Source organism: Heloderma suspectum, chromosome 3 (genome assembly GCF_057233095.1).
Source record: "Heloderma suspectum isolate Gila_16-S chromosome 3, 16-S_ref, whole genome shotgun sequence".
In the NCBI taxonomy this organism is placed as follows: domain Eukaryota; kingdom Metazoa; phylum Chordata; class Lepidosauria; order Squamata; family Helodermatidae; genus Heloderma; species Heloderma suspectum.
The window spans coordinates 862340-890104 of NC_139460.1; the positions used below are offsets into that span (position 1 = coordinate 862340).

Genomic DNA, 27765 nt, shown 5'->3' on the forward strand with positions numbered 1-27765 from the left:
ATCAATGAAAGATAATGGAGGGCTCTGATGGGGCGGCGTACAGGGAGGCAGTGGTGATCCTGCGTTTAAAACGGAAGCAGAAAGCCCCGTTTTAAATGCGGGATTTGGGGTGGTGTAGGACGGCGCGCAGAGTCCGTTCGCAGGGCTGCGGAGCCGCTTCCCCTGCCAGGAGCGTGGCGTCCCGCTCCTGCCGGCAGGCCCCCGACTTCGGGGTGCCACGAAAGGGGGCGGACGAGGCGCGCGCGCTGCCGCCGTCCCTTTCCGCTGCCCGTGGAGGCCGCCTGGCCGGTCTTCCCGGCGGCGGGCCGTGGGCGGACACCGGCTGCCCCGCGCCCGGCAGCAGAAGGCCTCGGGCCGCCGCGGCGGGGAGGGCGGGCGCTCGGCGGCCCTGCAAAGCGGCGGCGCGCTGGCCACGCCCCCGGCTCTGGGGGCGGCGCCGGCCCCCCCCCGGGATAAAAGCGCCCGTCCCGCGCGGCGTCGGCGTCTCCAGAGGAGGAGGTCGCCGGAGCCGCGCTGCCGGCGCGAGCAGGGGCCGCCGTCGAGAGCGGGGAGGCGCTGCGGGGCGCGCAGAGGCCGCCCGAGCTGCGCTGCTCGAACCGAGCGGCTCCCGCGGGAGGACGGGACGGGCGGGCGGCGCCCCGCTCGCAGCCTCCGGCTTGTGCGCCGCCCGGAGGACGAGCTGCGCAAAATCTCCGCCGCCCGCGGGGCGAGGAAGACGGGATCCCTCGCCCCGGGCTGCGTGGGACCCCTCCCGGTGCAAAGCGACCGGACAAGGCAGGAAAGCCGCTCGGTCCGCTCCACGGGCGCCGCTTGTTCCGCCCCCTTCCTTGGCCGTGGCGTTCCAGGCCCCCCGCCCGAGCTAGTGGCCGCCGCGCGGCGGGCGGGGCTGCGAGCCCCCTAGAGCTTTCCTGCCCCTCGCCCTCTGTGGCCGGCCCCGTCGGGGCTGCGCATCGCCGATTCGCTTGGCGGGAGGGGCATACGGGGACGGGGTGGCGGGCCCCCCTCTCGTGGGGGTTCTGCGAACATCCCCGGCTTGCCCTGAAAGGCGACGTGCGGGGCCCACCCGGCGCCCCTCCGTCGTCCTCCTTGGGGTCTCTGCGGGGACGACGAGGACGGGGCGCCTGCTCTGGACGTGCTCAGCACCCTGCGGGGCGCGGGCCGTCGGGCGGGGCTGCTCCTCGGCGCGCCCCCGCCGGGTCGTGACCCGCCTGGCCGCTCTCCCGCCCTTTCTAGAGTCCGGAGCCGGCGGCGCGCGCGATGGTGGCCGTCCGGAGCCCTCCCGCGTCGCTCGAAGGCCGGGCGGGGCCTGCGCTGCCCGAGGCGCCCCCGAGCCCTCGCTCCGCCGCGCCCTCGCCCGCGGCGGCGTCCCGTCGCCAGGAGCCTGCCGCCGCCCCGCCCGCCGCGCCCCCTCTGCCTGCTGGCTTCAGCCCGGGGGGGGCGCCGTCCTCCTGGGGCCCCGCGGCCGCCGAGGGCCCCCCTGGGCGGCGGCCCGCCAGGCTGCGCAACTTCAACTGGGAGGCCATCCCCGCGGAGCGCATCCGCGGGCGCCAGAACGTCTGGACGGCGCGGGGGCGGCGGCGCGGCGGCGCCCTCGACCTCCAGCTCCTGGAGGAGCTCTTCGGGCAGCGGCCGGAGGCGCCTGGCGGAAGTCTGCGCGGGCAGCCGGCAGCGCAGGTGAGCGCGGCGGGCCGTCGGGACGCGTCGTGCGTCGCGAGCGCCGGGGGCTTCCTCTGGTTTCCCGGATGGGTCGTGGGCGAGGCTGTCCCGCAGGCAGCCCCCTGGCGCCGAACCCGGGAGTTCGGCCCGCTCCTGTTGCAGGAGTTCCGAGAGGGAGGGCCGAGCTGGAGGGGCCGCATGGTGGGGGCGACGGCGGCTCCCCCCGCCGCCAATCCCCTGCTCACTCTCGGGGCCTCAGAGGACCGGCAGGCATAGTGGAGATGGAGCCGGGGCAGACAGGGCAGCCTGGGAGCCAAGCGCTGCCCCCGCGGAAGGCGACGCTTCCAAGCCTGGCCGGATGGGAACTCTGCTCGCCCTGATAAGGATGGGGCGCCAGGCTTGAAGAGCCCCAGCCACCCAAGGGGGACGCTGACTGTTGCGCGCTCCAGCGGGGGAGGCGGGGAGGGCGCTGGTTTTGAGCCCGGCAGGCTCTGTTTGGAGAGGCGGGTGAGTCTTTCGAGGCATTTCAGAGGAAGGCGCTCGTCTGGGCTGGGGGCACCAGAAACTGAGCGGGGGGGAGGCGCTCCAGAGGGGCTTCGGACCAAGAAAGCTCCTCCAAAGACAGGAGGGTCTGCAGCGATTTGCCCCCCACCCCGCGGCCCTCCACTCTTCCCCCGATTCGCTGCCATGCTAAGGACGTGGGTTACTTTTTTCCCTCCTGCCTGGTATGTGTGATGGTGTTATAGGTGTGATGGTGATATATGGGATGGTGCCCTTCCTCCAAAGGACTCCAGGCTCAGCACACAGTTGCTCCCCTCCTTTAGTCCCCATAACGGCTCTGTGATGTTGGAGCGTCATGCTGAGGAGGGACTGGACAAACCAAAACAAGGAGCACCAGAAACAGCCTGGATGCAAAAGAAGAGATTCTCAGAGGGGCCAATGAGGGTTTTTTAAAATTGGCCCTAGCAGGTTGACGAAGGAAGAGCTCCTTTGTCAGGGACGAGCTTGCAAATAGTGGGAACAGGCTAAGGCCGCTTCCAAAGACGGTGGCCGTCTCTCCTACTTGCCATAGCTACCTCACCCTGTCCCATGGCCCCGAGTGTTAGAGAGATGGGGAGGAGAAGAGAAGGCTGATCGAGGAGGAGCTCTGCACCCCTGGCAGAGGCCTCGCTTTGCACAAATGTTCAGTCTGCAGATCTCCACTCAAAAGGACCACCGGGCCCTGATGGTGCCCTTCGCTGGGCACCACCTTTGCCCTGGCCAGTCCATCAAGGGCCCTGCATTTCACAAACCGCCAGGCCTCGATGGGATTCATCCTAGAGTTCTTAAAGAAATCAAATGTGAAATAGCTGAACTTTTAACAAAAATCTGCCTCTGTTCCAGAGGATTGGAGAATGGCCAATGTAACACCATTTTTTAAAAAGTGTTCGGGGGTGGGGGAGCCAGGAAATTACAAGCCAGTTACAGTGGTGAGAGAAAGTTGGTGAACCCTAATAATTGCAGAAATTCCATAGTTTTACCATGATGGCTTTTGTGAATCAGAGCCAGTCCTTTTCTAAATATCCAATAGGGCATATATTAACCAGTTCCATGTCTTGTGAAATAAGTGATACATAAATTAGGCAAACAGTGAGTACTTAAAGGTCAGGGCATGTGCAGAAGTAAGTGAACCCCCGATTGCATCAGCTCATTTAAAGGGTATCACTAGAATCGGGGGTTTAAGTAATTAGGTAGATCTTCAGGGTGAGTTTGGGAGACCCCGCCCTATAGGAGGATCAGAAACGTGAGTGTGGTCTTCACCGAGGGGTTGTGTGGAAATACGTCATGCTACGAGCAAAAGACATGTCTGAGGACCTCAGAAAAGCAGTTACTGCTGCTCGTCGGTCTAGAAAGGGTTACAAAACCATTTCTAAGGATTTGGGGCTCCAGCAGTCCACTATCAGACAGATAGTCTACAAATGGAGAAGGTTCAAGACCGCAGTTACTCTATCCAAGAGCATCTGTCCTACCAAAATCTCTAAGAACAGCACATCATCCAGGAAGCCAAAAAGAACCCCAGAGTAACATCCAAGGATCTGCGGGCCACTCTCGCCTTGGCTAATACGGGTGTTCATGACTCAACAATCAGAAAAAGACTGAACAAGAATGGTATTCATTGGAGAATAGCCAGGAAGAAACCATTGCTCTCTGAAACGGACATTGCTGCCCATCTGAAGTTCACTAAAGATCACATAGGTGATAAGCAAGACATCTGGAACAATGTTCTCTGCACAGACAAGTAAAAGGTAGAACTCTTTGGCCTCAATGAGAAATGTTATGTTTGGTGAAAGATGAACACTTGAGTTTGAGAGAAGAACCTCATCCCAACATCAAGCATAGTGGGGGAATGTGATGGTTTTTGCCTGCTTTGCTGCCTCAGGACCTGGATAGCTTTCCATCATTGACAGAACCATGACAGAACCATCTTCTCCAACTGGGGAGAGGTAACGAGCGGGGTACTGCAGGCTCATTCCTGGGCCCAGTGCTCTTCCACATTTTTATGAATGACTTGGAGGAGGAGGTGCAGGGAATGCTGATCAAAATTGGGCAGGATGGCCAATACCTTGGAAGACAGAAAGAGAATTCAAAGTGATCTTGATAGACTGGAGCACTGGGCAGAAAACATCAGAATGATATTTAATAGGGAGAAATGCCAAGTTCTACACCTAGGAGAAAGAAACCAAATGCACAATTACAAGATGGGGGATATGTGGCTCAACAACACGACAAGCGAAAAGGATCTTGGAATTGTTGTCGATCACAAGCTGAATATGAGCCCACAATGTGATGTGGCTGCAAAAAAGGCCAATGCTCTTTGGGGCTGCATTAATAGAAGCATAGCTTCCAAATCCCGGAAAGTACTAGTTTCTCTCTACTCAGCGCTGGTTAGGCCTCATCTGGAGTACTGTGTCCAGTTCTGGGCACCACACTTTAAGAAGGATGCAGACAAATTGAAGAGGGTTCAGAGGAGGGCAACAAAGATTGATGGAAACAAAGCCCCGTGAAGAGAGACTGAAAGAACTGGGCATGTTTAGCCTTGAGAAGAGAAGACTGAGGGGAGATAGGTCAGCGCTCTTCAAGTATTTGAAAGGTTGCCACAGAGAGGAAGGCCAAGATCTTTTCTCAATCCTCCCAGAGTGGAGGACATGGAATAATGGGCTCAAGTTACAGGAAGCCAGATTCCAGCTGAACATCAGGAAAAACTTCCTGACTGTCAGAGCAATACAACAATGGAACCCATTCCCTAGGGAGGTGGTGGCTCTCCCACACTGGAGGCGTTCAAGATGAGGCTGGACAGCTGTCTGTCAGGGATGCTTTGACTAGGTTCCTGCATTGAGCCAGGGATTGGACTCGAAGATCTTATAGGCCCCTTCCAACCCTACTACTCCATGATTCTATGGATTCTGCAGTGTATCAGAAGATTCTAGAGGAGAAAGTGAGGCCATCTGTCTGTGAGCTGAAAGTGGATCATGCAACATGACAATGAGCCTAAGTGTACGAGCCGATCCACAAAAGAATGTCTGCGGAAGACAACATTCTGTTTTTTAGAACAGTCTAGTCAAAGTCCAGACCTAAACCCCATCGAAATGTTGTGGCAGAACCTGAAGCAAGCTGTTCATACAAAGAAGCCCTCAAATGTCACTGAGTTGAAGTAGTACTGTACTGAATGGGCCAAAATTCTTCAAAACCAATGTGAGAGACTGACAGTTAGAGGAAATGCTTACTTGAAGGCATTGCTGCTCAAAAGGGTGCCACCAGGTACTGAATCTAAAGGTTCACATTTTCACACATGGATATTCAATGCTGAATCCATTGTGGATAAATATTGAAAAAGCGTCATGTTTGTGTGTTGTTTGTTTAATCATGTATCTAGGATTATGGGGTTAGATTAAGATTTAATAACATTTTAGGTTGGAAACATGTGACAATCCTAACTTTTTCTCGTAATTGTCGCTTAACACCTGTTGTGAGTAAATTGGTGGAAAGCGTTATTAAAAATGAAAGTAGTAAGCATGTAGAGGACGAGCCTTGCTGAAAAAAATCAATACAACTTCTGCAAACTTGCATCCTTCCTCGCTAACACTTTAAAGTTCTTTGAGAGTGCCAGTAAACCTGTGGACGGGGTGATCTGGGCTTTTGACCAAGTTCCTCACCGTAGATTCCTGAGCAAACTAAACAGCCATGGGAAAAGAGGGGAGGTTGTCTAATAAATTGGTAGCTGGTCAGTAGGAATAAATGGTAAATTCTCCCAATGGAGGGATGTCAACTGTATTGGGATCAATGCTTTTCAGCCTGTTCATAAATTATCTAGAATTAGGATTCAGCAGTGAAGTGGCCAGTTTTGCAGATGATACCAAATTATTTAGAGTGGTGAAAACATAACGGGATTGTGAGGAGCTCCAAAAGGATCGGGGAAGGGAGATGTAAAGTTGGGGGTAACAATGAACGTAGGCTCATGCACTGCGATGGAGAGAACATCTCTAATAGCGCCCAATAAAAGTCTTCAGACACATGTAGGAAGAAAGCCAGACTGTGAAGAACAATGATCAGTAAGGTACCATGGCAAGCGACTCAAACGAGAAAAGGAGTCCAAGATGGGTGGGACCTTTTAAAAAAGGAAATTCTCAAGGCACAATCACAAACAATTCCAACAAGAAGAAAAGGCAGAAGACAACAGAAGAAGCCAATGTGGCTTCACAAAAAGCTTAAGGATGACCTGAAAACAAAAAAGGAAACATATAGGAAGTGGAAAGAAGGCCAAGTAACAAAGGAAGAGTACAGGCAGGTAGCACAGAATTGCAGGGATGGCGTCAGGAAGGCTAAAGCTGAGAATGAGCTGAGGTTAGCAAGGGATGTTAAAAACAACAAAAACGCTTTCTTCAGCTACGTGCATAGTGAAAGGCAGAGGAAAGAAATGGTGGTTCAGCTATTAAATAAGGATGGCAAAAAGATAACAGATGACAAAGAAAAGGCAGAACGACATTTAATAGGGAAAAATGCCAAGTTCTGCACCTAGGAAAAAGAAACCAAATGCACAGGTACAAGATGGGGGATACATGGCTCAACCGCACTACAAGCGAGAAGGATCTCGGAATTGTTGTCGATCACAAGCTGAATAGGAGCCAACAATGTGATGTGGTTGCAAAAAAGCAAATGCTCTTTTGGGCCGCATTAATAGAATCATAGCTTCCGAATCCCGGGAAGTACTAGTTCCCCTCTACTCAGCACTGGTTAGGCCTCATCTGGAGTACTGTGTCCAGTTCTGGGCACCACACTTTAAGAAGGATGCAGACAAACTGGAGAGTGTTCAGAGGAGGGCAACGAAGAGGATCAGGGGACTGGAAACAAAGCCCTATGAAGAGAGACTGAAAGAAGTGGGCATGTTTCACCTTGAGAAGAGAAGACTGAGGGGAGATATGATAGCACTCTTCACGTCCTTGAAAGGTTGTCCCAGAGAGAAAGGCCAGGATCTCTTCTCGATCTTCCCTGAGTGTAGAACACGGAATCATGAGCTCAAGTTACAGGAGGCCAGATTCCAGCTGAACATCAGGAAAAACGTCCTGACCGTTAGAGTAATACGACAATGGAACCCATTACCTAGGGAGGTGGTGGGCTCTCCCACACTGGAGGTGCTCAAGACGAGGCTCGACAGCCATCTGTCAGGGATGCTCTGACTTGGGTTCCTGCATTGAGCAGGGGGTTGGACTCGATGGCCTTGTAGGCCCCTTCCAACCCTACTATTCTATGATTCTATGATCTCTCTAAACTGGGAGAATGGGCATCTAATGGCAAATGTGGTTCAGTGTAAGCCAGTGTAAAGTGATGCCGGGGGGGTGGGGGAATCTTCACATTTATGTTCATGAAAACTGAGCCAATGGTGACTGACCAAGAAAGAGATGTTTGGGGGTGGCCGGGAGGGTGGACAATTCAATTAGAAAGTTGACCCAGTGTGTGGCTGCTGTGAAAAAGGCAAATCCCATGTTAGGCATAATTAGGAAAGGAATCAAAAATAAAACTGCCCAGATCATACTCACCTTATACAAATCTATGGTGCAACCACACCTGGAATATGTACAAATCTGAAAAATGATATTGTAGAGCTGGAAAATGTGCAGACAAGGGCAACTAAAATGATCAGGTGCCTGGAGCAGCTCCCCCATTAGGAAAGATTACAATATCTGTTTCATTTAGGGGAAAGTACTTCAAGTACTTAAAAGGTTGTCCCAGAGAGGAAGGCCAGGATCTCTTCTCGATCATCCCAGAGTGCAGGACATGGAATCATGGGCTCAAGTGACAGGAAGCCAGATTCCAGCTGAACATCAGGAAAAACTTCCTGACCGTTAGAGCAATATGACAATGGAACGAGTTACCTAGGGAGGTGGTGGGCTCTCCCACACTGGAGGCATTCAAGATGAGAGTGGACAGCCATCCATCAGGGATGCTCTGACTTGGATTCTTGCATTGAGCAGGGGTTGGACTCTGTGTCCTTGTAGGCCCCTTCCAACCCTACTATTCTATGATTCTATGAAAGGAGAGTAAGGGGAGACACAATAGAGGTGTAAAGAATTATGCATGGGTGTGGAGAAAGTGGAGAGGGAGACGTTTTTCTCCTTCATCATTCTAGAACTTGGGATCATCCCATGAAGCTGATTGGTGGGAAATCCGGGACAGATAAAAAGAAGGACTCTTCGTACAGCGCATGAACTGTGCAGTTCACTACTGGAAGGCATTGTGACGGTTGCCAACTGGAAGCCGGGATTAGACAAATTAATAACGGGGGGGGGAGCTGTCGGTGGTTACTAGCCATAATGACTGCGTACCTCTGTATCAGGCAGCATGCCTGGGTATGCCACTTGCTGGGGAACATGTGTGGGGGCTGCTGTTGCCCTCAGGCCCTGCTCCTGTGTTCCCACGGGGCCTCTAGCTACGTGCGAACAGAATGGGCCCTAGATGGACCCTTGGTCTGACCTGGCCTCAGGGATCCTCTGACGTTTTTTTAATCAGGTAGCAAGTGACGGGCTAGAACTCCAGTCAGGGTTAGAACTCCAGCAGACTAGAACTCCAGTCAGAGCGGTGGGCAGTCCTGAGCCAGGGAGACAAACGACCTCGCCTGACCTCGTGCCGCTTCTTTCTCTATTCCGTCAGTTGCACGTGCTGCCAGCCAGTATCTCGCAAGAGGGGAATGACGCGTGCGGGATGGCAGAGATGCTGTGCAATCTGGACCAAGGTTTTATCTGGGAGAAGGAGGGAACAAATCCAAGCATGCTCCTGTGCTGGCCCCAGGGTTAGCCTGGTTCTCCGGGGGCCTGTGAGGAGCACGCACCGCAGGGCAGCCTGGCAGAAGGCTTTGGTGCAGCCTGTTGGTGCCATCCTGCCCCTCCAGCTCTGTGATCATGTGCATAAGTATCAATGATGGCCTTACTGATGAGTCCACCTGGCCCAGAATCCTGTTTCCAGTGGTGGGCAGCCAAAGGCAGCGGACTCTCCTGTTTGCCCCTCAGAGCTGGCAGGCAAGTTTCAGGGGATAAAAACTTAAGAGCCCTGAGGCTGGATCAGACCTGGGGCCCATCCAGTCCAGCATTCTGTTCACATAGTGGCCAGCCAGCTGCTCACGTGAAACCCACAAGCAGGGCATCTTTTTAATCAATGTTTTATTGTGGGTTTCAATGAAACAGAAACATAACAAAACCAAAAAATTGAAATATAACAATATACTCTAAAGTTCTCAGTTTCAAATGTTACAATATTCTAGGGAGAAGAAAAGGAAAAAGAATACATTATACATAAACTTCAGTAAAAGCAGACCAGATATCCAAATTTAAGTCCATTCGCAAGTGACGCCTATATACCACTTTTTCAAATGTTGCTAGTGTTGATAAGTCTTCAGTCCATTGCATTATAGTTGGTGAGCTTTTATTGTTCCAATATCGTAGTATCAGTCCTTTAGCAGCCAAGAGGGCGCGAAAAGTTGATTTACGCTGACCATGGGTTGCCTTCCCCAAATCCGGTAAATAGTTTAAGGGCTCAATCCTATCAAGATAGGTGTCCGCCTCTGAACTTGGAGTGACTGCCTATCCAAAGTGGGGTGGGGGGGTGTTCCCTCTGCGCCTCTCCTGCCCTATTTTCTGCTAGACAGCTGTTTTGGACTGTTTAGCTGCATAGGATGTGTCGTACAGGCAGCTCCGCTCTCCCCACCCCAGAACGCCCCCAGCCCTGCCCCTTTCCAGTCACTCCACACTCCTCTTCTGAGCACGGAGGATGGGGCTTCTCTGCGCTGCCTCGGAGGCAGCGCAGACTTGGGAAGAGGTAAGTTTTCTGGGAACCAACCTTGGAGCATGGGCTCCGAGGTCGGTTCCCAGAAAACGGCATATCCTATGGCCCTCTAGACAGCGTCCAGTGGCCATAGGATTGCTCCCTAAGGGAACATGTACATCAGTAAGAGCTTTCCAATACAAAGTTTATCCATATGATACTTTCCTCTCAAAAGGAGGCAACTATTAGGCATTTCCAAAACCCAGGCCTACAACAACAAGAAGAGAAGAGTGGTAGTAGTGGGAGACTCCTTGCGTGGGATCAAGACCCAAGTATGTCGCGAAGATCCGTGGACTCGCCAGGTATGTTGTCTCCCAGGAGGACGGATTAGAGACGTGACTGAAAGGTTGCCTGCACTCATAAAGCCCATTGACAGGTATCCCTTTCTTCTCATCCATGTGGGAACAAATGATACCGCCAAGCGGAGCTACGAAGAAATCACGTCAGACTTTGAAGCTTGGGGAAGGAAAGTCCAGAACTTTGGGGCCCAGATAGTTTTCTCATCAGTCCTTCCAGTGGTCAGAAGAGGGATAGAAAGGGAACGAAAAATACTCCGGGTGAATGACTGGCTACGAAGGTGGTGCCGACGAGAGAGATTTGGATTCTGGGACCACAGGCTATACTTCCTGGAAGATGGGCTGTTGGCTAGGGACGGGTTGCACCTCACAAAGGATGGGAAGAATGTGTTTGGCCACAGCAAACACATGTGTTTGGCCTATGGGGAAGGGAGATGTGATGTTGCGGGTAACAATGGACGTAGGCGCATGCACTGCAACGGAGAGAACAGCTCTGATAGCGCCCAATAATAGTTTTCAGACACATGTAGGAAGAAAGCCAGACTGTGGAGCACATGGTCTTTGGTGTCTATATACTAATGCCCAGAGTATAGGAAACAGAACGAACGTGAAGTCTTAATAGAAGAGGGAAATTATGATTTGATAGGTGTAACTGAGACTTGGTGGGATGACTCTCATGACTGGAATACAGCAATGGAAGGATATAACTTGTTCAAAAAGAACAGGAGGAACAGAAAGGGAGGTGGGGTTGCACTGTATGTGAAAAAGACATATCTCTGCACAGAAATACAGGAGGAGGAGCTTGGTAGCCCCATCGAGAGCATCTGGATCAAAATAAATGGAGCAAAGAATAAAAGGAACCTGGTGGTCGGAGTCTACTACCGGCCACCCAATCAAGGAGAAGATGAGGATGAAACTTTTGAAAAGCTAATAGCCAATGTTTTAAGGAAGCATGAAGTATTAGTCATGGGGGACTGCAATTTCCCCAATATTTGTTGGGAGACAAATTCTGCAAAATATGGCCCCTCCAGGAAATGCCTGACTTGTATTGTAGGCGGATAACTTCCTCCTACAGAAAGTAGAGGAAGGAACTAGAGGATCGGCTACCCTTGACTTGATCCTAACCAACAGAGATGACTTAGTGGATCAAGTCGCAGTTACAGGAACTCTGGGGGAAAGCGACCATGTTGCACTTGAGTTCTTGGTTCTAAGGGAAGCAAAAGCCGAGTGCAGTCAAACGTGTACCCTGGATTTTAGGAAAGCTGATTTTAATAAACTCAGAACAATGATCAGTAAGGTTCCATGGCAAGCGACGCTAATGAGAAAAGGAGTCCAAGATGGGTGGGAGCTTTTAAAAAAGGAAATTCTCAAGGCACAATTACAAGCAATTCCAACAAGAAGAAAAGGTGGAAGACAACAGAAGAAGCCAATATGACTTCACAAAAAGCTTAGAGAAGACCTGAAAACAAAAAAGGACCCATATAGGAAGTGGAAGGAAGGCCAAGTAACAAAGGAAGAGTACAGGCAGGTAGCACAGAGTTGCAGGGATGGCGTCAGGAAGGCTAAAGCTGAGAACGAGCTGAGGTTAAGAGAGGGAGGCTAAAAGCCACAAAAAGGCTTTCTTCAGCTACGTGCATAGTAAAAGGCAGAGGAAAGAAATGGTAGTTCAGCTATTAAATAACGATGGCAAAATGATAACAGATGACAAAGAAAAGGCAGAGGTGCTCAATTCCTACTTTGGCTCAGTCTTCTCCTAAAAGAGGGTCTATGACCCCCCTGGCAAAGGTGAAGTACAGGCTGAAGGGGCAGGATTGCAGCTTGAGATCGATAGGCATATGGTCAAGGAACACCTCATTACTTTGAATGAGTTCAGATCTCCAGGGCCAGATGAACTGCATCCTAGAGTAAAAAAGGAACTGGCAGAAGAACTCTCAGAGCTGCTGTCTATTCTCTTTGAGCAATCATGGAGGACGGGGGAAGTGCCAGATGACTGGAGGAGGGCTAATGTTGTCCCTATCTTCAAAGAGGGGGAAAAGGAGGAACCTGGGAGCTACAGACCAGTCAGTCTGACATCAGTCCCTGGGAAAGTTCTGGAGCAGATGATAAAGCAATCCGTCTGGAAGCACCTTGACAACAATGCCATGATTAGTCGAAGCCAACATGGATTTGTCAAAAACAAGTCCTGCCAGACAAATCTGATCTCATTTTTGGATCAAGTCACCTCCCTTGTGGACCGTGGGAAAGCTGTGGACATCATATACCTCGTCTTCAGCAAAGCTTTCGACAAAGTGCCCCATGATATCCTGATGAGCAAACTAGCTCAAAGTGGGCGAGATGAAACAACGATCCGGTGGATCCACAGTTGGCTACAGAATTGGACTCAAAGAGTGCTTATCAATGGGACCTTCTCAAACTGGGGAGAGGTAACGAGTGGGGTACCGCAGGGCTCAGTCCTGGGCCCAGTGCTCTTCCACATTTTTATGAATGACTTGGAGGAGGAGGTGCAGGGAATGCTGTTCAAATTTGCAGATGACACAAAATTGGGCGGGATAGCTAAGACAGAAACAAAATTCAAAGTGATCTGGATAGACTGGAGCGCTGGGCAGAAAACAACAGAATGACATTTAATAGGGAGAAATGCCAAGGTCTGCACCTAGGAAAAAGAAACCAAATGCACAGTTACAAGATGGGGGATACATGGCTCAACAACACTACAATCGAGAAGGATCTTGGAATTGTTGTCGATTACAAGCTGAATATGAGCCAACAATGTGATGTGGCTGCAAAAAAGGCAAATACTATTTTGGGCTGCATTAATAGAAGCATAAGGCCAGGATCTCTTTTCCATCATCCCAGAGTGCAGGACATGGAATCATTGGCTCAAGGCTGGACAGCCATCTGTCAGGGATGCTCTGACTTGGATTCCTGCATTGAGCAGGGGGTTGGACTCGATGGCCTTATAGGCCCCTTCCAACCCTACTATTCTGTGATTCTATGAATAAAAGAAGCGTTAACTGCATTACACCTCCAACGGTTAGCTGAGTTTGACAAAAAGACGTTGTGGCGTCCAATAAACCTGAAACAGAAGGTTTTGCTGAATAAAATGTAACTGAGGTCTATAGAGATATCAGGTACAGACTCTAAAACGGCAGTCTGTTGATTAGACATTCCAGTTCCCTGTTCCATTCCTGCTGTAGGCCCCATGTATCATATTTATTCACTGATAACCCTACATGGCTTGGGGCCACAATACTTGACGGCACACCTCTCCCAAAATGAACCTACCCTTATGCTGCGTTCAGCATCTAAGGTCCTCCGAGTGCCTCCTCCAAGAGAAGCTTGGAAGGCAGCAACGAGGGGGAGGGCCTCCTTTGTGGTGGCCCCCCCATCTGTGGAACAAGCTCCCCAGTGAGGTCTGCCTGGTGCCAGCATTTGAACTGACAGTTCAAAGTTGTTTTCAGTTATATGTCATTTGTGTATATTGTCTGTGTGCTTCTATGCAAATGGGTTTTTAACTTTGTATATTGTGTTTAACGTTTTAACTTCTGTAAACTGCTCAGAGAGCTTCAGCTATGGGGTGGTATAGAAATGTAATAAATAATAAGTATTTATGTGAATTGACTCACAAGAGGACATGATTGCAACAGCACCCCCCACACCCCTGCCCCCAGCAAAATTTGCCTACCTCCCTTTTAAAGGCATCCGAACTGGTGGCCATGACTACGTCTTGTGGTAGCGCGTTCCAGTTTTGCTATGCGCTGTGTGAATGCTGCTGCCACCTGTGTGCGTGCGCGCCCTTGTTTCGGTATTGCAGCTCAGTGCCGTCAGTGGACTGCAGCATTAACGTGTTGAACTTTTAAAAACTCGTTGAAAGGAGCTGTAGCAGTGGACTGCGTATTGTGTGGACAAGGGCTTCTTTGGGTCAGGCCCGTCCAGGGCATCCCCTGGAGTGGGGCGCTTGCTAGCTCAGAGGTGTGTGCGCCGCAGAGCGGAGTGTGTGTGAGAGATGTGGCGGGGGTGGGGATCCCAGGTTTGGCTTCCTGCCCCAAACCCTTTGCTGATTTGGCTGCTGCCTTCCCTCCCTCCCTTGTTCAGGTCTCCCTTCTGGATGCCAAGAAAATTCTGAACCTGGGGATCTTCCTTAAGCAGTTTAAGAGGTGAGGTGAAGGCAGGGGTGGGATGGGTCTGTGTAGGGCGGAGGCGTGGGGCTCTGGGGTTGGAGCGCCGGGGTGGCTGTGGGGGCTGGAGCTGGTGTGGAGGGCCCCATCCCAGTTGAGGCAGCTCCCCCCCTCTTCTCAGGCCAGTGCAAGAGATTGTGGCTGATCTCCAAGATGGGGCAGGAGCCCATTATGGGGCGGAGAAGCTGCTTGAGCTGACGAAGATGCTGCCTGACGCGGAGGAGGTGAGGGGGGGAGCAGGGAGGGGGCGGCGGCCCTGGGGGTTCTCGCGCAGCTTTCCAGCTGCTGAGTGACCCCTCCCCCTTTTTCTTGGGAAGGTCAAGAAGCTGGTGGCGTTCCAGGGTAGCCCGAGCCGGCTCTCTGAGGCGGAGGTGTTTGCCCTGCTCCTGGTCCGAGTGCCCAGGTGAGAGGGGGGCAGAAGGGCAAGGGCCTGAGCTGCCCTGCTGGGCTGCTGCAGAGCAGCTGGCACCTGCCCCCCAAGAAAGATGCCCTCCTCTTCCCTGCCAGCTACGCCCATCGCTTGGAGCTCCTGGTCCTGAAGGAGGAATTCTTCCCCCAGCTCAACTCGCTGCACTCTGCCATCCAGACCCTGACGGAGGCGGCGCTAGGTGCGTGGGTTTGGGTCCGTGGGGCAGCAGCAGAAGTCAGGGAGGGGCTCGCTCGCTCTTTGGTCGCATGACATCAGCTGTGTGGCGGTAGAGATGTGAAGGCCCGGGAAGAAAACAGGAACGTCGGGGGCAAACGGGACTTCTCCAAGGACCATCCCTAGTGGTTGAGGTGGAGGCGCGCGAGTCCCGAGGGTGTTGCTCGGCTCTTCCCCCTCTGGGCAGCGCAGGAAGGAGCTGGCGTTCTCCTCTCCTTGGGACGATGCACAATGCAGGGCTGGGGGCCCCTCGTGGGCGGGGCTGGTGCTATAGTCCTGGGGGCTGTTTGGGGCCAGTGCAGTAATCTGGCAGGGCCGCTGTTCCACACCTCCCCACAACCCTGGGCAGGGTTCATTTGCAACAGGCATCCAGCCCTGCCCATCCCATGCACCACCACCCTTGCCGCCTTTCTGCCCCCAGAGTTGTTGGACTGTGAGGAGCTGCACGATCTCATCCGGCTGGTGCTGAAGGCAGGAAACCGCATGAATGAGGTAACTCGGCCTGAGGGGTGGGGAGAGGCCCTGGCCTGCCTCTGGCCTGGGGCATCCGCTATGCCAGCCCCCCCCTGAGCTGCTTGGGGGGCTGTCGTCCATGGGCTGCGGGTGGAGCAGCGGCGGGGGCAGGGGGCAGACGGCAGCAGGCCTGTCCACGCCCGCAGGTTTCTCAGCAGCAGCTCCCGAGAGACACCTCGGAGGGCCTGCTCCGCAGGCAGCTCTGCCTCCTGCTTCCAACTCCGTTGCCTCTGGCCAGCCGCAGCGGCTGCAACAGTCTGGGGGCATGTGGGCCACACCCACGGGCAGCGCAGTGGGGAGGAGAGAAGGCAGCCACAGGGGGCATTGGTAGCTGGCTGGTGGGCTGCGTGGTCTGGGGCAGGGGGAGGCTGCCTTCGTGGGCCCACGGGCTCTTTCCACAGTTTGAAAAACAGTCGTGGGCACCACCACAAGCTGGGCGTGCTTCTGATGAGAGCACCAGCCTGCAGCCCCCCGCCACCTTCCGTTCCCAAGGATGTCTCAGCCCCTGTGGCCCGGGGCCATTCGTGGGAAGAGCAGGCAGAGGCCTCGCTTGGCTTGAGGTTATCCCAGCTGCTGGTGAGGAACGTTCTTCTTTGAAAAGATGCCAATGACACAAAATTGGGCAGGACAGCTGCTACCCTGGAAGACAGACACAGAATTCAGAGTAATCTTGGTAGGCTGGAGCGCTGGGCAGTAAATAGCAGAATGACAGTTAATAGGCATAAGTGCCAAGTTGTGCACCTAGGAAAAAGAAACCACAGGCACAGTTACAAAATGAGGGATGCTTGGCTCAACCACACTGCAAGTGAGAATGATCTTGGAATTGTTGTCAGTCACAAGCTGAATGTGAGCCAACAATGGGATGTGGCTGCAAAAACTGCAAATGCTCTATTTGGCTGCATTCATAGAAGCGTAGCTTCCAAATCCCGGGAAATACTCGTTCCCCTCTATTCAGCCCTGGTTAGGCCTCATCTGGAGTCCTGTGTCCAGTTCTGGGCACCACACTTGAAGAAGGATGCAAACTGGAGAGGGTTCAGAGGAGGGCAACAAGGATGATCAGGGGACTGGAAACAAAGCCCTATGAAGAGGGACTGAAAGAACTGGGCATGTTTCGCCTTGAGAAGAGAAGACTGAGGGGAGATGTGATAGCACTCTTCAAGGACTTGAAAGGTTGTCCCAGAGAGGAAGGCCAGGATCTCTTCTCGATCCTCCCAGAGTGCAGGACACGGAATCATGGGCTCAAGTGACAGGAAGCCAGATTCCGGCCGAACATCAGGAAAAACTTCCTGACTGTGAGAGCAATACGGCAATGGAACCAATGACCTAGGGAGGCGGTGGGCTGTCCCACACTGGAGGCATTCAAGGCGAGGCTGGACAGCCACCTGTCAGGGATGCTCTGACTTGGATTCCTACACTGAGCAGGGGGTTGGACTCGATGGCCTTGTAGGCCCCTTCCAATCCTTGTATTCTATGAAAAGGAAAGTGGGAAGGGCTGGGCACTGCGGTGGGCGCCAAGAAAGGGGCGTGGGGGTGCTCTGCCTGGGGGCTGGGGCTGCCTGTGCTGACAGTGTTTCCTCCTCCTCTGCCTCCCCTGCCCACAGGGCGGCTACGCTGGTTCTGCTCTTGGCTTCCGCATGGCCTCGTTGCTCCGGTTGGCCGACACCAAAGCCCATCGGCCTGGCATGGACCTCCTGCACTTCCTGGCCTTGGTGAGCTCCACAGGGGAGTGGGGAGTTCTGGGCCCCCTTTGCGTTTTGCAGTGGGGAGGATGAGGGGGGAGAACTGGCTGAGTGGGAGCTTTGGCCACTGCTGGATGAGGATATTTATGGAATGTTCTTTCAGAAATATTTTGTGCTTAACCCAACTTTGGTTCTTAAAGTGGCAAACAAGGCATAAAATAATTACAAACAGACAAAAAACAAAACGGGCAACACAGAAGCCAGAGAAGCCCAGCTCTGCAGCCACTCTTTCCCTAAATGTGACAGAGAGCTCCTTGGCACGCCTCTGTCAGAACTGATGCTGGGGGGTGAGGGGACACTTCGAAGGAGGCCCTGTCCCAGGTTGCTGGGCCCTTTGCTTTTGAAAGCGGGTGGGGTGCAAAGTGGAGCTGCCTGGGCTGCCGATGCGCATGGGGTTGATGCTGGGCGCAGGCAGGGGGCTTCAGGTGGTCCCTCTGGCCCTGAGCCATGGGGGCGTCTGTCATCAAGTCCGGTGTTTGGAAACCCACCTGGAGGCCCTGGTTAGTCTTTCAGAAGAGGTCAGGGGCAGCCCTGCCTAGACTCCATTGCAGTAGCCCAGCCTGAACATCACTAGTCTGTGGATCACGGAGGCTGGGCCTTTCCCCTCTGAAGAGGGGCCATAGTTGGCATTCCAGCCCAAGAAACCCTCCTGGCTGCTCCCATCACCCAGGTTTCCCCACTTGGCGCTGAGTCCAGGAGAACTCCCAGACAGCATGCTTCATCTTTCAGGGAGAGAGCAGCCCCGTCGAAGGCCCGGTGTAAACCTCTGTCCCCAAGTGGCCTGTTTCCTTGCCTCTGTCTTGTCTCGGCGCGTTCCCCCGCATCCACCCCGAAACCCCCTCCAGGCACCACTGAAAAGGAGAGGCAGAGCAGCACACGGTCCGTGGATTGTGGGTGCTTCCACCCTAGCCTCTGGATGATGGGCCCCCAGCGGTTTGGGTAGGTCGGGCTTCGTTGCAGCACTAGCACCCCCTGCGGGGGGCTTCCAGCTTCCTGGAGGTCAGCCCTGGACAAGGGCGGGTCTGTCCATGCTCCCGGAGTGGATACTGGCTCCAACCCACAGGACATCCTCCCCAAGTCCAGGAGAGAAAGGCAGGCCAAAGCGTGCCCTGCCACACGTGTCGGGCCAGGCATGAGTGGAGGCAGGTTGACGGGGAGCCATGAAATCCTGCGCCACTCGTCCTGTCCAGCGGGGGGGGGGGTCAGGGGGCTGGGGGCAGATGTCTCCCCAAAGGGTGGGCAGCCCCAGCCACACAGAAGGCGCTCCTGAAGAAACTCGCCATGGGCCGCGCGGTCGTGCTCAGCCGCTGGCAGCCTCCCTTTCCCAGGCAAGTGCTCCTGCAGGCGGTTGTCTTGGTCTCCAGCACCCTCGAGTGGAACTGAGTGGCCGCTGATCCATTTCAGTGCTTCCAGCAGTGAAGCTGCCTTGGTCACTCTGATGGAGGACTTGCCTTGGGAGAGGCCTGTTGGTGGTTCTGCTGGGCAGGCTGGGCATCGGAGGCCCTGTTTCGCGGTGGCGCCATCCCTCCCTGGCTGACTGCAGACGGTTGCTGTGCCGGGGGACAACCACTCCTCACGCTTGTGTTGGGGTCCTGCAGGGGGCGGCCTTGTCCTTGTGCACCCTTGCATCTGCGCAAAACCACTGAGTGAGACCAACAGAGGTTTGAGGCGGGCGGGTGCAGTCAGTATGCAGATAACCACCAGCACGCTTTCTCTCTTTCATCTAACCCAGGTGGGGCACTTGATGAGGGCCAAAACACTGGCGCTCGTTCCAGACGAGATAGAGGAGCCGCTGGTGGGGGTCCATCTGCCCCAGGGCGTGGTGCCCGTCCCCTGGCGAGACAGGCTCCCACTCCCACTGGAGGAGCGTGTCTGCAGCCTGGTGGTGCTCCTTGACCTGTTCATGACACTTCTGGGCCGCGGAGCATCTTCTGCCAGTTTAGACTGGTATGCCAGCTGCCACCCAGAGCGGGCCTGGCTTTGGTAACCTCCAGATGAGACTACTGTGAAGCATTTCACCTGGGGCTGCCTTTGAAGATGGTTTGGAATCTGCAGGTCACAATATGGCTGCAGGATTGATTGATTACATGTCTGTACTGTGCAGTCTCTGGGCAGTTTATAGAACTTATTTGCTGATTTGTTGTTGTTCAGTCGTTCAGTCGTGTCTGACTCTTCGTGACCCCATGGACCATAGCACGCCAAGCCTTCCTGTCCTGCGCTCTCTCCCGGAGCGTGCTCAAGTTCATATTCATTGCATCGGTGATGCTATCTAGCCATCTCATCCTCTGCCGTCCCCTTCTCCTTTTGCCTTCAGTCTTTCCCAGCATCAGGGTCTTTTCCAGAGAGTTTTCTCTTCGCATTAGGTGGCCAAAATATTTCAGCTTCAGTATCTGTCCTTCCAATGAGCAGTCAGGGTTGATTTCCTTTAGGATGGACTGATTTGACCTCCTTGCAGTCCAGGGGACTCGTAAGGGTCTTCTCCAGCACCACAGTTCGAAAGCATCAATTCTTCGGCGCTCAGCCTTCCTTATAGTCCAGCTCTCACAGCCATACATTACTACTGGGAAAACCATAGCTTTGATTAGACAGACCTTTGTCGGCAAGGTGATGTCTCTGCTTCTTACTATGCTGTCTAGGTTGGCCGTAGCTTTCCTCCCGAGGAGCAAGCTTCTTTTAATTTCATGGCTACAGTCACCATCTGCGGTGATCTTGGAGCCCAAGAAAGTACAATCTGTCACTGCTTCCATTTCTTCCCCTTCGATATGCCAGGAAGTGATAGGGCCAGATGCCATGATCTTAGTTTTTTTAATGTTGAGTTTCAAACCAGCTTTTGCACTCTCCTCTTTCACCCTCAACAAGAGGCTCTTTAGATCCTCTTCGCTTTCTGCCATTAGGGTGGTATCATCTGCATATCAGAGGTTGTTGATAATTCTCCCGGCAGTCTTAATTCCGACCTGTGATTCATCCAACCCGGCGTTTCTCATGATGTATTCTGCATATAAGTTAAATAAGCAGGGTGACAATATGCAGCCTTGTCGTACTCCTTTCCCAATTTTGAACCACTCGGTTGTTCCATGTCTGGTTCTTACTGTTGCTTCTTGACCCTCGTACAGGTTTCTCAGGAGACAGGTAAAGTGGTCTGGTACTCCCATCTCTTTAGGAATTTGCCACAGTTTGTTGTGATCCACACAATCAAAGGCTTTAGCGTAGTCAATGAAGCAGAAATAGACGTTTTTCTGGAATTCTCTTGCTTTCTCCATGATGCAGCGAATGTTGGCGATTTGATCTCTAGTTCCTCTGTCTCTTCGAAACCCAGCTTGTACTTCCGGTAGTTCTCGGTTCACATACTGCTGAAGCCTAGCTTGTAGGATTTTGAGCATCACCTTGCTGGCATGTGAAATGAGCGCAATTGTGCGGTAGTTTGAGCACTCTTTGGCATTGCCCTTCTTTGGAACTGGAATGTAAACTGACCTTTTCCAGTCTTGCGGCCATTGTTGAGTGTTCCAAATTTGTTGGCATATTGAATGCACCACTTTAACAGCATCATCTTTTAGGATCTTAAATAGCTCAGCTGGAATACTGTCATCTCCGCTAGCTTTGTTGTTACTAATGCTTCCTAAGGCCCACTTGACTTCTCTCTCTAGGATGTCCGGCTCAAGTTCAGTGGCCGCACTATCATGGCTATCAGGGACATTCAGATCTTTCCTGTATAGTTCTTCTGTGTATTCTTGCCACCTCTTCTTAATCTCATCTGCTTCTGTTAGGTCCCTGCCTTCTTTGTCCTTTATCATGCCCGTCTTTGCACAAACGTTCCCTTGAGATCTCCAATTTTCTTGAAGAGATCTCTAGTCTTTCCCATTCTGTTGTTTTCCTCGATTTCCTTGCATTGTTCATTTAAGAAGGTCTTCTTGTCTCTCCTTGCTATTCTCTGGAACTCTGCATTCAGTTGGATATATCTTCCCCTTTCTCCCTTGCTTTTCGCTTCCCTTCTTTCTTCAGCTACTTGTAAAGCCTCATCAGACAGCCACTTTGCTTTCTTGCATTTCTTTTTCTTGGGGATGGATTGAGTTGCTGCCTCCTGAACAATGTTACGGACCTCCATCCATAGTTCCTCAGGCACTCTGTCTATCAGGTCTAATCCCTGAAATCTATTCCTCACCTCCACTGTATATTCATAAGGGATATGATTGAGGTCATACCTGAACGGTTTAGTGGTTTTCCCTACGTTCTTCAATTTAAGCTGAAATTTTGCAAGAAGCAGCTCATGATCTGAGCCACAGTCAGCTCCAGGTCTTGTTTTGACTGACTTCTCCATCTTTGACTGCAAAGGACATAATCAATCTGATTTCGATATTGACCATCTGGTGATGTCCATGCGTAGAGTCGCCTCTTGTGCTGTTGGAAAAGAGTGTTTGCTATGATCAGCGTGTTCTCCTGGCAAAACTCTGTTAGCCTTTGTCCTGCTTCATTTTGTGCACCAAGGCCATGCTTGCCTGTTATCCTGGTGATTTCTTGACTTCCTACTTTAGCATTCCAATCCCCTATGATGAAGAGGACATCTTTTTTTGGTGTTAGTTCTAGAAGGTGTTGTAGGTCTTCATAGAACCGCTCAACCTCAGCTTCTTTGGCCTCAGTGGTTGGGGCATAGACTTGAATTACTGTGATGTTGAATGGTTTGCTTTGGATTCGTACTGAGATCATTCTATCGTTTTTAAGATTGTACCCCAGTACTGCTTTTCCCACCCTTTTGTTGGCTATGAGTGCTACTCCATTTCTTCTAAGGGATTCTTGCCCACAGTAGTAGATACGATGGTCACCTGAATTAAATTCGCCCATGCCTGTCCATTTTAGTTCTCTGATTCCCAAGATGTCGATGTTCAATCTTGCCATCTCATGTTTGACCACCTCTAGCTTACCTTGATTCATTGATCTGACATTCCAGGTTCCTAAACAATATTGTTCTTTACAGCATCGGATTTTCTTTTCACCACCAGACACATCCACAGCTGAGTGTCCTTTTGGCTTCGGCCCAGCCGCTTCACTCTTTCTGGCGCTACTTGGAAATCCCCTCTGCTCTTCCCCAGTAGTATATTGGACACCTTCCGACCTGAGGGGCTCATCTTCCGGCGTCATCTCTTTTAGCCTTGTGATACATTCCATGGGGTTTTCTTGGCAAGAATCCTGGAGTGGGTTGCCATTTCCTTCTCCAGTGGACCACATTTTGTCAGAACTCTCTGCCATGACCTGTCCGTCTTGGGTGGCCCTGCACGGCATAGCTTATGGCTTCACTGAGTTACGCAAGCCCCTTCTCCACAACAAGGTAGTGATCCATGAAGGGGATGATGATTACATGATTTGCTGATTACAAGTGGGCATTACGATAGTGTCGTGTCAATGTTTTGTCAAGTACACTGGTTCCCAGGCCCAGCTCTGCATGATGCTCTGCTCTTGACCTGCAGGGCCCTCTTGACTCTGGAGGGTTGCCTGTCTCCACCTGGGCCTGTCCGCACGTGAAGAGCGTCCCCAGAGGTCCATCTTTGGGTGCCCCCACCCTGCCAATCAGGCGGTGTCTGTGATGCGCAATCTGTCCTGATTCCACGTGAAAGCGGAGGGCGGTATGCATCTGCGCGATGCACACGGTCACGTTCCAAAAACCGCTGCCAGCCTGTGGTAGAGGGAAAGGAGAGGCACGCTGGTCTGCGGTCTGCATACTGATGGCCTTGAGCTCCAAGCCCTCCTCATGCCTCTGCCTCTCTGTTGAATAGCAGATGAAACCAGGAGGCCGATTTTTGTAGCTCTGCAGGAGATCTCTTGCATGGGGCTGAGCTGGCAATTCTCAGCAGCAGCACCACCTAATGGCTAGGGGCTGTTGATGGGTAGCGTTGTAGACAAGTTGCCACTTTCTGGAGCCCGCAAGTGGAACCAGCACGATGCTGTGCCTCTGACTGGCCCCGGTTCATTTATCCAACCCTTTAAATGACATAGGCCCCCAAGGACACCTACATTCTACAACATTCTACAACAGAGAACAAAATCCAAACATAAAAGGCGCAGAGCAGATAGAGGAGCCGGTGAAACCCCACACAGGCTGAACAGTCTGGGCAAAGAAGAAGGGTTTCTCTAACGGACCGAGAAGAACCAGGGTGCCTGCTGCATTTGGCTGGCAGGCCTGGGTGTCCCCACAGGAAAGGCCCTGCTCTCCCTGGTGCCCTCCCACCTGGCCTCTGGTGGTGTCAGCACCAGGGGAGGGCCTCCCAGTTGGCTCTCAGCGGCCAGGCAGATGCGCAGAGGAGTAGGCAGGCTTTGGCCTCTTGGTCTCCTGCTTTAAAGCCCTCAACAGATCCCTGAGCAAGGCCCGATGGGTTCTTTGAGACCCAGTGAGTAACCCGGCTGTCATTCTCTGAGCCAGCGGAGGCTTCCACGTACCTTAAAAGGCAGCTGCCGCCGACATGTTCTGCATTGCTGTTGCCCAGCTTGGGTGTGGACTGTGGTGGCTGTCTCCGTCCCAGGCTGGGTGTAACGCCAGTTTTGAAAGGGGCCAGGGAGTCCATTGCAGCCGAACTGCTGCCGCTTGGCCCTATCCATCCCTCCAGTTTTCTGCAGCCTGATGCCGCATGGCATCCTTGTGCTCCACCTAAATTCTGAACAACCTTCCATCCGGGGGGGGGGGGGGAGTTTGGCCACGACCTCCAACGTGTCCATGGGGAGCACCTCTTTGCCTCCTCTCATGCGAGGAAATGGCAGCCATGCATTCTGGGGCAGGGGAAGCACAAGGGCAGGTCTTTCATAGAATAGAAGAATGGAATAGAATTTTTGCTCCTCCCTCCCCACCTGAGGCAGCCTGTTGTCATTGTGTCGGAATAGATAGCCCCCAGCGGGCGCCGATGTGCTTCCATTTCCCCTGGGTGGCCCCTGGAGTGGGCCTCCCTCTCTGCTCCAGTCCACGGCAGTCCTGCCATCCGGAGCAGCCTGGCCCAAGCTGGCACCCTCCAGTGGGTTGGAGTGCAACCCCCGTCATCGCTTGGCAGCATGCTCATTGACTGCTGACTGGAAATGGTGGAAGCTGTAACCCAACTCTCTTGGGGTGGGGGCCAGCTGCTCTGGCATGTCTCCTCCCCACATGGACCCCTCGCTGGGGTTTAGGCCCAGTCCAGCTCTTCTGCCCTCAAAGCCCAAACCCAGGAGCAGGCAGGAGCTCCCTTGGTTGCGGCTTGCCAGCTTCCTTGATGGCTTAAAATCTGAGCCAGCTCTGCCATGGGCCAGCCGCGCTCTGGTCCAGGCAGGAGGCTTCTGCAGGTCTCGGCCTCCCGTGAGACTGCTGGGTGTGACCCCAGTGCCTTTTCTCCTCTTGGATGTGTGCAAATCTGGTGGGCAGAGGTTTTCTATCAGGCCCCTTTCTTTGCCAGGAATTCCGCATGTGTTCTAAAACTGAACACTACTCTAGCGGGTAAAAAGTAGCTAGCTAAGTTAGCCTGACTTGTTTGCATTTCTTTGAAAGTCTGTGTGTGAAGTAGTTGCCTTCCGCTTTTTTCCGCCGAGTTGGTATCGCTTTACCACCTAGTGGCTCTTTGGCAGCTGGCCTCTCTGGCTGTAAAGGGGGTATCTCTCTGGCACTCCTCGCTGAAATGCTCTCCCGTGCGCTGGACTCACTGCAGGAGTTAAGTCACCCTTGTGATCTCACAAGCTCTCACGCGGGTCTGTTAAGTTCGGTGCCCTCTGAAGCGCCTTTCCTTGTCCCTGCTGGAGGGTGTAACAGTCCCCTCCCTGTGAAGGAGCCAGGCGTGCTGGCCAAGGGCTTGCCGCGAAGGACTGGCAGGGGCCCAGGGAGGAGCCCACCCAGGGAGGTCAAAGCTGAGGCAAGCCTTGAGCCCAGGGCTTCCTGTAAGCGGGACATCTGCCCTTCGTCCCCTAGGGCTGCACGTGAGGGTGTGTGCTCGCACTGTGCTTTGCCCTTGCGAGGCTAGGGGATCGTGACCTTCCCGTGGCCTGCGGTGAGCTCCGTGGCTGAGTGGGGGCCGGCCCACGCCCCTCCCTCTCTCTTGTGCTGCCCACCAAGTGTGTTGACTCTTTCCATGGAGGAAGGCCAGCGAGGGCCGCAATCGGGGACTGATCCTCATCTCCCCTATGCAGGAGGCAGAAAAGAAGGACCCGGGCCTTCTGCTCTTCCCCAGCAAACTCCAGCACGTGGGGCCTGCTTCACGGTAAGGAAGGCATCCTCCCATGCCCTTGGCAGGAACCTGGCTTGGGGGCTGGGGGGGAGTTGCATAGCAGTGGGCAGGCCTCCCACCCTGGGCCACTTTCCGAGGGCAGGAAAGGTGGGCTCAACGGGCCCCTCCTTGGCCTTCGCTGGCACTGTGGGCTCAGTGGCTCTACCTGTCGGGCTTCTTGCTGCTGGCCCGTGAGGCTGGACGCTGCGTGGGGAGAAATGGGGCTGTGTGAGAGCACGCGAGGCAGGGCCGAGCGCACGCCGCTGCCAAACCGGGCCCTCGGGGCCTCTGGCTGGAATCTCGCAGGATCCAGGACGAGGAGGTGGTGGCCGAGCTGCAGCGCCTGGGGCAGCGGCTCGTGGGCGCCCGAGGCGCCCTGGCGGCCCAAATGGGGCCCTTCGTGCACCTGGCGGAGGCGGAGCTGAGTGCTGTCTGGGCTGCCCAGGAGGGGCTGCGCCAGGCCTCCGCCAGGCTCTGTGACTTCCTCTGCGAGGAGCTGGCGACCTTCAGCCTGCCTGCCTGCTGCGGCGTCTTCCTGGCCTTTGGGGAGCGTTTCCTGGCTGCTGTTCAGGTAAATGAGCCCTTGAGGCATGTCTGTGCCCCCCCTCCGCTTCTGCCGAAGCGTTCCTGAGCGGCCCTCGTCTTTGGGGAGCACAAGAGGAGTGGCTAATGGGGGTGGGGCTTTCCAGACAGTCTAGGGGGCCCCCCTCGCAAATTTTGGGCCAGCACTGTGGCTTACACTGTGTGTTTGGGGTATTTCAGCCTCGAGATTCCCTTAACGCTCCCACGCCGTATGGGAGGGGGGCCCTCGATCCCTGGGGCTTCCAAGAGGCTTGTTCTCGGCGGGGCTGGCCTTCCTCCTTGCCTCGAGGGCTGCGGTGCTGAATCCCTGCCCTCCTCCCCCTCTCCCCAGGAGAACCAGGCCCGGGAGGCAGCTGTGTGCCGGCAGCAGCGGCAGGAGAAGTGGAAGCGGCGCTCCGTCGCCACGTGCTCCTTCCAAGACCCCGGCTTGCAGGGCGTTGAGCTGGACCCGCTCTTCCTCCACACTGCACCGTCTTCCTCTGGCCAGCACAGCCGGTCCTTGCGGGGGCCTCGCCCCATCACAGACAGCCCCCAGGCCAGAGAGAGGCCCCTGCCCCTCAGCCGGCGCCACACGCTCGCTGTGCTGAGGCCCTGCTCCAGGCCCCCCACTGCTCCAGAGCTGGCTGCTGCTGCCGCCCCCCCGCAACCCCGTCCCCCCAGGCAGCCCTGGCCCTGTCAAGAAGGCCGGGCTCCTCAGACAGGGCTTGATGAAGGCCTTGCTGGCACCCCCAGCTGCTGCCCCGTCCCCTAGGTCTGCCTTGCCAGAAGCCCCCAGTGGCTTCCGCTTCCCCACCCTCTTCCACAAGAAGGCCCTTCCCGAGGGACCGGAGAGCCCTGCTTCTCCCCAAGCCTTCCCCAAGGACGCACCTGCCCTCACAGGATTCTTCCACCGCCTGAGCGTTGGTGAGAAGGTGCGGCCAGGATCCTCCCCAGGGGAAGCAGAGTTTCCCATCTCCCCCTCTTCCCCTGGACTGGCTGCTGGGCTCTGTGTGTAGGGACTGCAGCCACCTTGACGGTTCTGTTCTGGTTCAGCCAGTGGGCAGCGGACACCCTCGCACTCCACCCCTTGGGCAGCTGGCCTCTGCCTTTGGGGCTGGGGCGGATGTTCTTGCCAGCCCCCAGGAAAACTCAGCCCTGGCCTAGAAGAATAGCTAGCTGCTACTCTCGTCCTCACCCCTCCTGGCCTATGAAGCCTCCTCCCCCATGTGTGCTAGAGGTGCTGCTGCTGGTGTCCCCCCCCCCCCCAAACTTCTTGGGTTTTTTAACTGTATACCCCCAATAAACCTTTCTGGAGCTGTTTCCTGCCTGGGTGTGATCTGAACCACGGGAAATTTGCTTGGTGAATTCTGTGAGTTTTGAAAGGGTGCGGGAGGGAGGACCCTTGAAGAGGCCACCCTGGGGTCCTGATGTTTGACCCGCCCCCTGGGTTGTGAGGTGGCACCTCCTTGGGGGGCAGGGAGAAGCACTGCACACCAGGGTTGCTTTGTGGGGGGGTGGCTCAGTAGCCCAGCACCCCCCCCCTGTTCCCTTGGCCCACCCTGACCAGGTTTGCCTCATCTTCCCTGCGAGTTCCTCTTTCAAAGGCAGAAGCAGGATTAA

General features: G+C 54.1%; 1 protein-coding gene across 1 annotated transcript; it reads left to right on the forward strand.

The window, feature by feature from the left end:
- The first annotated feature begins 1257 nt into the window (after window positions 1–1257).
- On the forward strand, window positions 1258–27309 carry LOC146349158 (FH2 domain-containing protein 1-like). Its single transcript, XM_084842072.1, is given in 12 exon segments — window positions 1258–1674; window positions 14400–14461; window positions 14604–14706; window positions 14800–14885; window positions 14990–15090; window positions 15547–15617; window positions 17240–17347; window positions 25508–25578; window positions 25891–26155; window positions 26498–26751; window positions 26753–27077; window positions 27199–27309. Coding segments are annotated over 12 exon segments (1974 nt in total).
- Window positions 27310–27765: the final 456 nt, after the last annotated feature.